The sequence below is a fragment of the Nicotiana tabacum genome, chromosome 10 (genome assembly GCF_000715075.1).
Source record: "Nicotiana tabacum cultivar K326 chromosome 10, ASM71507v2, whole genome shotgun sequence".
Taxonomy (NCBI): domain Eukaryota; kingdom Viridiplantae; phylum Streptophyta; class Magnoliopsida; order Solanales; family Solanaceae; genus Nicotiana; species Nicotiana tabacum.
In genome coordinates this window covers 79,670,155-79,680,339 of record NC_134089.1, presented here as the reverse complement: position 1 = coordinate 79,680,339, position 10,185 = coordinate 79,670,155, and the positions used below count along the sequence as shown (strand labels likewise).

Sequence of the window (10,185 nt, the reverse complement as noted above, 5' to 3'; positions counted from 1 at the left end):
CCAAAATACAAGTGAAATAATACTAAAGAGAGAAGATACAAATGCCTTAAACAGATGAGAAGGCAAATGAGAGGTGTGTTTCAATCCTAAACATTAGGCCTTCTTTTATAGGGGAAAAATCCCCCCAAACTTAACTCCCAACCAATGTGGGACTTTGGCATTTTGCCAAACATCAACAAATCTCCACCTTGGCAAAATTCCACATTTTCAATTCTCTCTCAATAACAAATTTTGGTTGTGTCTTCATCTTCAATCTTCAGTGTTCAACAATGTTGATCAAATCCAAACAATGTTGAAACTTGACCGCAGTCACCACCTTTGTCAGCATATCAGCAGGATTCTCTGTAGTATGAATTTTCTTCACCGTGACTCCACCTTCTTCTATGATTTCTCGTACGAAATGATACCGAACATCAATGTGCTTCGTCCTTGCATGATAAACTTGGTTCTTCGCTAATTGAATAGCACTTTGACTATCACAAAAAATTGTGATACCTTTTTGTTCAACACCAAGCTCCTTTAGCAATCCTTGAAGCCAAATTGCCTCTTTCACAGCATCTGTAATAGCCATGTACTCTGCCTCTGTTGTAGACAAAGCAACTGTTGACTGCAAAGTAGACTTCCAACTAACTGGTGCCTTTGCAAAAGTAAACACATAACCAGTAGTTGATCTTCGTTTGTCCATATCACCCGCAAAATCTGAGTCACAATATCCAACTACAAACTGATTGTCTTCCTGCTCAAAAACTAACCCGACATCTACAGTATTATGAATATACCGTAGAATCCACTTCACAGCTTGCCAATGCTCCTTCCCTGGATTGTGCATATATCTGCTAATAACTCCAACAGCTTGTGAAATGTCAGGCCTTGTGCAAACCATTGCATACATCAAGCTACCAACAGCATTTGCGTATGGTACCTTTGACATATACTCTTGTTCAGCTTCATCCATTGGCGACATAGTAGTACTTAGCTTAAAATGGGAAGCAAGTGGAGTACTAACTGGCTTAGTCTTGTCATCTATGCCAAAACGTTGAAGTACTCTCTTCAAATATTCCTTTTGAGATAAACAGAGTTTCTTTGAACGTCTATCTCTAATTATCTCCATGCCAAGAATTTTCTTTGCCTCACCCAAATCCTTCATCTCGAACTCCTTCTTCAGTTGAATCTTCAACTTATCAATTTCTTCCGAATTCTTGGAAGCTATCAACATATCATCAACATATAGGAGAAGATATACAAAGGAACCATCTTTAAGCTTGTGCAAATACACACAATGATCGTATTTGCTTCTCTTGTACCCTTGCCGCAACATAAACTCGTCAAATCGCTTGTACCATTGTCTAGAAGATTGTTTCAATCCGTACAACGATTTTTCAAGTTTGCACACCATATTTTCTTTTCCAGCAACTTTGAATCCTTCTGGCTGAGTCATGTAGATTTCCTCCTCCAAGTTTCCATGTAAAAACGCAGTTTTTACATCCATCTGAACTAGTTCCAAATCCAATTGTGCTACCAAAGCCAACATAATTCTAATGGAGGAATGTTTTACAACTGGAGAAAACACTTCATTGTAATCAATTCCCTCCTTTTGAGCATATCCTTTGGCCACCAATCTTGCTTTGTAGCGAACATCTACTTGGTTAGGAAATCCTTCCTTCTTTGCAAATACCCATTTGCACCCAATTGCTTTCTTTCCCTTCGGGAGATTGGCCAATCTCCATGTATGATTCTGATGAAGGGACTGTATCTCATCATTCATGGCAATCCTCCACTTATCTTCTTCTGAACTTTGAACAACGTCTTTATAAGTAGTAGGAACATCATCAGCTACAATTGAGGTTGCACAAGCAACCGTCTCTATGAGACGAACAGGTTTCGTTATTGTTCTTTTTGGCCTGCTGGTTGCTATTGATTCAAGTTGTTGTTGAGATTCCTGAGTTGGAATCTCCTCTACTGGCTCTCCTTCCAGAGGGTAATCTTCATTTGTTTCCTCCTCTGCTTCTTGTGTAGGAAAAATAAATTTTCCCTCAAACTCCACCTGCTTAGAAGCACCTTCATTTTGTTTGGTATCTTCTGTTACCTTATTTACCATAGCAAATTCATCAAAGGTAACATCTCTGCTGAATATTACTTTCTTTGTCATAGGGCACCATAAGCGATATCCTTTGACTCCAGAAGTAATTCCCATAAAAATAGCCTTCTTTGCCCTTGGATCCAATTTTGACTCCGTCACATGATAATATGCAGTTGAGCCAAACACGTGCAAAGAGTTATAATCTACAGCAGGTTTTCCGTACCATTTTTCAAATGGTGTTTTGCCATCAATAGCAGTAGATGGTAGACGATTAATGAGGTGACATGCATATGTAATTGCCTCAGCCCAAAATTCTTTGCCCAAGCCAGCATTGGACAACATACACCGTACCTTCTCCAGCAAGGTCCGGTTCATACGTTCTGCCACTCCATTCTGTTGTGGTGTATGTCTAACAGTGAAGTGTCGGACGATGCCATCATTTTCACAGACCTTATTGAAATGATCATTTTTGTATTCACCTCCATTGTCTGTGCGAATACACTTGATCCTCCTGCCTGTTTGATTCTCCACCATCGTCTTCCATTTGAGAAAAATTCCCAGCACTTCATCTTTGTTTTTCATTGTATACACCCACACTCTTCGAGAAAAATCATCAACAAAGGTTACAAAATAGTGCTTCCCACCCAATGAAGGTGTTTTGGAAGGACCCCAAACATCAGAGTGTACATAATCCAAAATGCCTTTAGTATTATGGATCGCTGTACCAAATTTAACCCTTGTCTGTTTCCCTTTGACACAATGCTCACAAAACTCCAAGTTGCAAGCCTTTACTCCTTTTAACAATCCTTGATCTGATAGAGTTTTCAAGGATTTTCCTCCAGCATGTCCCAAGCGCATGTGCCATAGCTTGGTTGCTTCTGCCTCTTTGTCGTCACTGGATGTCACTGTCGCTGTCCCAATAACTGTACTGCCACGATAGCGGTACATATTATTATTCTTCCGATTAGCCTTCATTACCACTAGTGCACCGGAGCATACTCTCATCACTCCATTTTCTGCAATGATTTTGAACCCTTTTGATTCTAGGGCTCCCACAGAGATGAGATTCTTCTTCAAATCCGGTACATATCGAACATCTATCAATGTTCTGATCATTCCATCATGGTTCCTTAATCGTATTGAACCAATGCCATATGAGGTAAGAGGGCTGTTATCCGCTGTGTGGACGACTCCATATTCTCCTTCTTGAAATTCCACGAACCAGTCCCTGTTGGGACACATATGATAGCTACAAGCCGAGTCCATCAATCATATGTCTGAAGATGTTGATGACTCTGTTGTAACTAATGAGAAGTCTGAATCATCACAATCAGCTACATTTGAATCCATAATGGCCTTTCCATTGTTATGTTTGGCCTTATTCTTCAACTTCGGACAGTCTTTCTTCCAGTGCCCTTTTTCTCGACAAAAGGCACATTCATCTTTGCTGGGTCTGGATCTTGACTTGGATCTTCCCTTCTTTGTCCTCGTTTGATTTTGAGGACGACCCCTCACAAATAGTGCTTCTCCTTCTCCGCCCTTCTGTTTTTCTCGCTTTCTTTGTTCATAGCTGTACAAAGCCGAACAAACTTCTCTGAGAGAAACTTCGTCATTTCCATGGAGTAGAGTAGTTTCAAGGTGCTCGTACTCATCAGGAAGTGACGCCAACAACATCAAGGCCAAGTCACCATCATCATAAGTTGTATCCATATTTTGCAAATCTGTAACCAACTTATTGAAACTGGTGATATGTTCATTCATCGTGGTACCAGGAACATAGGTGAAGTGAAACAGTCTCTTCTTCATGTACAATTTATTTTCACTGTTTTTCTTCAAAAATTTATCCTCCAGTGCTTTCCATAATTTACTTGCAGAAGTTTCCTTTGTGTATGGATATTTCTGCTCTCTAGCAAGGTAGGATCGAATGGTACCGCAAGCAACACGGTTGATAATTCTCCAATCTTCTTCTCCAATAACATCTGGTTTCTTTTCTTCAATGGCCAGATCTAGCCCTTGTTGAAAAAGGACATCTAGAACCTCGCCTTGCCACATCCCAAAATGTCCGGACCCGTCAAATATTTCGACCGCAAATTTCGCATTTGACACAATTCTTGTCATAAGCGAAGATGCCAATGATGACGTATTGTTGACACTTGATGTAGATTCTTCTTGTTTATTGTCTCCCATCTTTGACACAAATATTATTTAATAGCTGACGACACAAATCAAGATTATTTCCTTTCTGGTGTGGAAGATCAGACTAAGCTGCAACCACAGAGCATACTCAGACAGAACCTTGACTCAGTTACCAAGATAAATCTTTTCTGATGTGGAAGATCAGACTATGCTGCAACCACAGAGCATACTTAGACAGTACCTTGGCTCTGATACCAATTGTTGCGGAAGCCAAATGTATAGAGTGTGAATAAGTCACAACTACTATACCAAAAATTATGACAGCCACCAAATAATAAATAAGACAATAAAGCAATAATAAAGGGAACACCAGAATTTACGAGGTTCGGCTAATTCTGCCTACTCCTCGGACACAACCAAATATTTTATTCCACTCCAAAATACAAGTGAAATAATACTAAAGAGAGAAGATACAAATGCCTTAAACAGATGAGAAGGCAAATGAGAGGTGTGTTTTAATCCTAAACATTAGGCCTTCTTTTATAGGGGAAAAATCCCCCCCAAACTTAACTCCCAACCAATGTGGGACTTTGGCATTTTGCCAAACATCAACACACTGCATGTTTGGATTCTTTCAAACATGTAATTACTGCAGGATGCTGCCAAACTGCTAACAGAGGTTTTTCATGTACAATATAATGCCTTAGTCATGACGTCTTGTGTACTGAATTGTATTAAAGACATAACCTTAATGTTTCAGATTTTATCTGTTCGACCTCCCATATACTTTTGTAATGACCTCTCTTACAAAGTGATCTTGTCAATGATTCAGAAGACATGCAAACTGGCAACATTAGCTTTCTACGCAAGCAATGTGAATGTTCTAAGTGAAATTAGTAACCTGGAAAAATTTGGCAGGCCACTTGGAACAACAACAACAATAACAACCGAGTGGGATCCCACAAATGGGATTTGGGGAGGGTAATGTGTACACAGACCTTACCCCTACCCTGGAGGATAGAGAGTCAGTTTCCGAAAGACCGCCACTTGGAACAACAAACTAAATTATACTGATAGTGTTGAAAATTCTCTGAGATTGTCAGGGTAGATGAGCTAAATCCAACACGAATTTGTATTGAACTCATTTGGGCCAGAGTATAAACAGAGAGGAGTTACCAAGTTCACAACAACTGTAGCAGCAGGAAAAACTGGTTACCCCATGTTTGAACATGAATTTTATCATCCAACTATGATTTATCAGTGGCTTCCACACTAGTCTTTGAATCACAAGGGTCAATATATCTCCAAAAGAAACCTAATGTACTGCCCATTATGTTCATAATAACTGCTGACATTGCAGGAGGTAATGCAACCAATGGGGATGCAAAATGCGCGGTCGCTAGAACCACTCCCAAGGAGGAATTCTGCATGCCAACCTGCAAGGGAATATAGAAAGGAAGTGAAATACTGTTGCTGCATATGTTGATCACTATAGAAAAATCAATTTAAGGAGCAGGGAAATGAAAACTAAATCTTTCTTGAAATATGTTTAATAAGGAATCGTAAGCTGTTTTCCAGGTTTCAGTTCATATTGGTTCTAGGTTTCATACAGTGGAGGCTATAGCAGGAACAAAAGGGCGAAAACTGCAGATATAAATGTCATCAGCAGCTAGTGGTTTTCACCTTTTGTAGCAGCGACTAAGTCATGAAAAAAATTGCTTATGCCCTCATAAACTGAAAGCCATATTCTACCTTTCTGAATATAATATTTGCCCCTATGAGAGGTGCTGTATTTTAGATGACAAAACATTAAAAAGAACTACCTCCATTGCTAATTTAATGTCTACATAGACTACAATGTCCAGTGTCTGCTGATTTTTAGTTAGCTCATAGTCATTGCCAAAAAGAGTCAAAGGTTATCGAATGTATATATATGATACATAGAATAAAATGCCAAAGGACAGGAAGTTTTAAGTCCATTAGGAGAATAATCAAGTACCTCAATGGATATAGCACGTCTCTGAGGTTCACCGAAACCACCAAAGGCTGCAGCCAGGTACCTGCAGAAGGTCCTTATCACTCGACAAATTCCTACGGGTTGCTGAAATCAGGGACAATAAACAATTGAGTGTAAAAAAAAGGAGTATGTTCTTACCCTACGAGGAATCCAGCAGAATGAAGCAAAAGTACAGAGATCACTATTGCCCCATATTCACTCGCAAGTATTGCTTGAGCCCGATGAAATAGAGATAAATCAGAAGAGACTGACATGCCAACCATTGAAGATCTCAGACGAACAACATTTTCTGAGAATACACTGAGATAAGAGAAGAAAAAAAAAGGTTTAGGACATAAAGAAATGAAATGTACGATGGTTGAGAGTAAAAACATCAATTTGATAATGACGAAGCTTAAACAACTAAACCTGCAAGCAAGAAGTGATGAAGTTAAGACTGCTAGAAGGGGAGCAAATGGTGTAACCATTTTCACGGCTCTTGGAAATTTGCTCTGCAGATAAGAACCTAGGAGAATTGGAGCAACCACCACCTAAAAGAGTACCATGAAAAGGAACCAAATAAATAACTGAAGAATAGAAACAAATTATTTGATGAATCAAAATGTAAGAATTGTAGGAAAACAATAAAGTGAAAGTGAAGTAACCTGTAGAGTGCTGATGGAAAGCTTAATAGCATCGACAGGAACATATGTGCCAGCCAGAATCATTGTCAAGAAGGGAGTGAGAACAACTGCTCCAAGTGTCGTACATAATGTCATCACTACTGATAGTGGTACATCTCCTTGCGCAATTAAGGTTACCTGTAATACTATCAGAAACGAAAAAATGATTAAATGTGGTAAGCCCATGGTTTTCTGTAAGACGGATTTCCTATTAACCAGAGCTTAATAGTCATTTTTCTCAATTCCTAAACGGCAAGGTTGAGAGATCTAATATTTATGGTAAGACTGCAGATTGGCAAGCTAACTCAAATAATTTCGGTAATTTCACTATAACTATCAAACTATATAACTCAACCATTTACTAGGTACCCTACCTAGTGGTGCAGCAAGTTAAAAAGAAAAACTAAGCACATGCATACACCTAATAAATTTTTGCTGTTGTCTGTGTCCTTAAGCAATTTTTTACGACTGATCATGTTAATGAAGTAAATTTGACTTTAGAGATACAGATCCAATATTTCACATTGTGATGCTACACAGCAGAAAGTCGTCCGATGTTAAAAATAATGTAATGGAAGGGAAAAGAATGAGAAACCAATCATAAATGACTTGCTTTTTCCAGCTTAAGAGATGGCGCCAACACAAAGCTGCATCTACGTAAGTATACATAAATCTATCTGTAGATTCTAGAGTAACTCGGCTAGTTTAGTCCGATCTAAACAGAATCGAACCTAAAGGTCATAAAGTCGAGGGAACTAGAACTTATCAAAGGAAATATATTCTAGTCTAGGTTAAATAGGTAATTCATTTTTTATTTGTTGAGAGCTTAAACTAAATGTAGGTGTAGGATCGCTGGCAACTTCTCCTAATTTATCAGAATCACTTGAAGCATTGCTGGTTCATGCAAGATCACCCGATACAACATTACTAGACCACATGAAAAGAATTAGAAGAAAGCTATCTAACTCTCCTACTCAATGCCAATTCATGACAATAGATGCAATTTTACACAATTAGGAGTTGATTAAGATTCGAAAAAATTGTAAACATGTGTTCATTTCCCACCGAAATTCATGCCATTAAAATTTAAACACTTCCAAAAGATATTAAACCTAATATACTAGCCTAATAAGGATAAAAACACAAGAAAGTGTCATTCTTACCACGTTGGACGCAGTACCTCCAGGGCAACAAGCAAGCAATATTAGACCAACGGAAATTGAAGGAGGGAGACCCAAAGATTTGCTAACTAGCACTCCGAAGGCTGGCATAATTGTATATTGAGCAGCACAACCAAAAAGAATCTGAAAGATGGAACATCAAAGATGTATTCGGCCTGCTATAGTTGTACCACTCTTTGGAAACTTACCATAGAAACTAAGTAATGACAATATCCCTTCTATTTTCATTAGTCCTTCACTGAGAAATGAGAGTCTTATTGCGACAGGCGAAATGAAAGGGAAAGGCAGTGGGAATCACTCAAAGAGGAGGAAAAGGTAGCGATATTTGCAACTAGCAGTGAACCTTAGAAGGCACTGTATGCTGCTGGTTTATGATGCGAATTTTATTTTTTGTTTTGTTTTTGTTGGTGGAGCATAGTCAATGGCTCATATTTCTGCTTTGGTTATACACCGGACCACACTTTAGCCACATTTGAATAAAATCGAACTCACTAGAAGAAAAAGATTGCATTTGTAACAGCTATTGAACTCATTTCCTGCGCTGCTATTATCGCTATTTGACATTAGTTACCCGATATCACTCTTTAGAACAAGTTAACTGAATAATCTGTGGAGTCATGTAGTGAAGAAAACAGAATTCTGATTCAATATTACATTTAAATGCACTAAATTTCATCAACACGCTAACATTAAGTACCCTACAATTGATTTGCATACTTGTATATAGTCTAACAATTAGAAACTTGCGTTAAACCTGATATTGGTCTAAAGCAAATGTACCTTGGACCTAACTTAACGCAAAGGCTGTTGTGTTTTTCTTTAAAGGGTGTGAATGGGAAATGAAAAATGCACCTTTTGTATTTCACCTCTCCATATCAGCCTTCCATTGTCTATAAATTTAGAGGCTTGGCCTCATTTTTTAGATATGGAAAATCTGAAAATTTCTCCTGCCTTTTCTACATTGTTGCATTATTTTTCCAAATAAAATTAAGTGTCAAGTGTGATTTGCTCCATTTGTTGAGTTTGCTGAAGTTTCCGTTTTATCCTGGGAGGAATTAATCCGTATACCTAAATTCCGTAAGACTTAAAGAACACACACGCAACTTGTGGGTTCGGAATTATTTTACGATTTGTTTGTTGAACTAACGTTTCTTTTTCCTTATTCTGGTTTCGAACACAAATTACCAACAATCTTAAGGAATTTAATGTTTTTAGGGAATCTTAAAGGATGGCAAAAGAAAATGAAGGAGAAGTAGACTCACAGAAAGAGGCCTTTGCAAGAACAAGTTGAATAAGTCTTTGAGCTCCAAAGTGAGACCCATAGACAGCATTATAAACCCAAGAGCTAAGCTATAAGAAGTAGGACCTGCATTTACACACCATGAAAAAGTAGATGGCCTCAAGCAGGCAACAATTCCACCAACAGTTACATAAACAGGGTAAAGGCTAGCTGCAGTTGACAGCCATTCTTCCCATCTAGATTTTACTTGAACCACTGCCGCAGGAAGATTATTATGAGAATTTTCTTCAACACAATTGACAGTCAACACCCTCTGCCTTGACATTTTTGGCCTTGTTGAAATGATGTAGTTCTTGAAGGGTATCCTTGGCCTGTCTTTTTTGTATGAAAATGGTGGAAAGAAGCAAAGTGATAACGTCATTCTTGAATTCAAGGAGCAAAAATCCAAGACTTTTTGTAAGGCTTCACATGAAGACTTTTCTGTGCATGACCATGGTGATATGTGGATTTTTGTTTTGGAGATTGTTGGAGTTTTTGGTAGTGGATTTAGACAGAAAAAAGTAATGATGGGGAATTCATGGGGATTACTAATATCAAGTAGCTTAATGAATCAGGTGGGTCCCATAAACGACTTTGACATAACAGGTGTATTGTGGCGGAAATCCAGTCGGCTAACTATGGCCGTGAATACAGACCTCGTGGCACCAAAGGGCTTTCCAAATTCTCATCATTCTATAGTGGCCTGTCGAAGGGTAAATATGTAAATTAGTTAGGCATTTTCTTTTCCTTTTTTCTTTCCTTAGCATGATAAATTCTGCATGATTGCCTATGATTTATGGCATCTAAATCGTTAAACCCTCTCGTGATAA

General features: G+C 38.4%; 1 protein-coding gene across 2 annotated transcripts; it reads right to left on the bottom strand.

The window, feature by feature from the left end:
- Positions 1 to 5,263: 5,263 nt before the first annotated feature.
- LOC107764188 (putative sodium/metabolite cotransporter BASS1, chloroplastic) lies at positions 5,264 to 9,887 on the bottom strand. Of its 2 annotated transcripts, XM_016582725.2 has the most exons (7): positions 9,339 to 9,887; positions 8,059 to 8,199; positions 6,878 to 7,033; positions 6,642 to 6,763; positions 6,372 to 6,533; positions 6,216 to 6,276; positions 5,264 to 5,652 (listed from the first exon to the last, which is right to left on the bottom strand). In XM_016582725.2, the coding sequence occupies exons 1-7, from the start codon at positions 9,735 to 9,737 to the stop codon at positions 5,464 to 5,466; spliced, it is 1,230 nt and encodes a 409-aa protein (XP_016438211.2). In that variant the 5' UTR covers positions 9,738 to 9,887; the 3' UTR covers positions 5,264 to 5,463. The 2 variants fall into 2 exon arrangements, with proteins under 2 accessions (XP_016438211.2, XP_016438212.2); XM_016582726.2 differs by lacking the exon at positions 8,059 to 8,199 and having other exon boundaries at positions 9,339 to 9,875.
- Positions 9,888 to 10,185: the final 298 nt, after the last annotated feature.

Coding starts and splice junctions, on each gene's coding strand:
- LOC107764188 (XM_016582725.2), bottom strand. CDS start 9,737: ATGACGTTATCACTTTGCTTCTTTCCACCATTTTCATACAAAAAAGAC. Junction 6,764..6,877: donor TTTCCATCAGCACTCTACAG/GTTACTTCACTT, acceptor GTACTCTTTTAG/GTGGTGGTTGCTCCAATTCT. Junction 6,534..6,641: donor TCATCACTTCTTGCTTGCAG/GTTTAGTTGTTT, acceptor CTCTTATCTCAG/TGTATTCTCAGAAAATGTTG.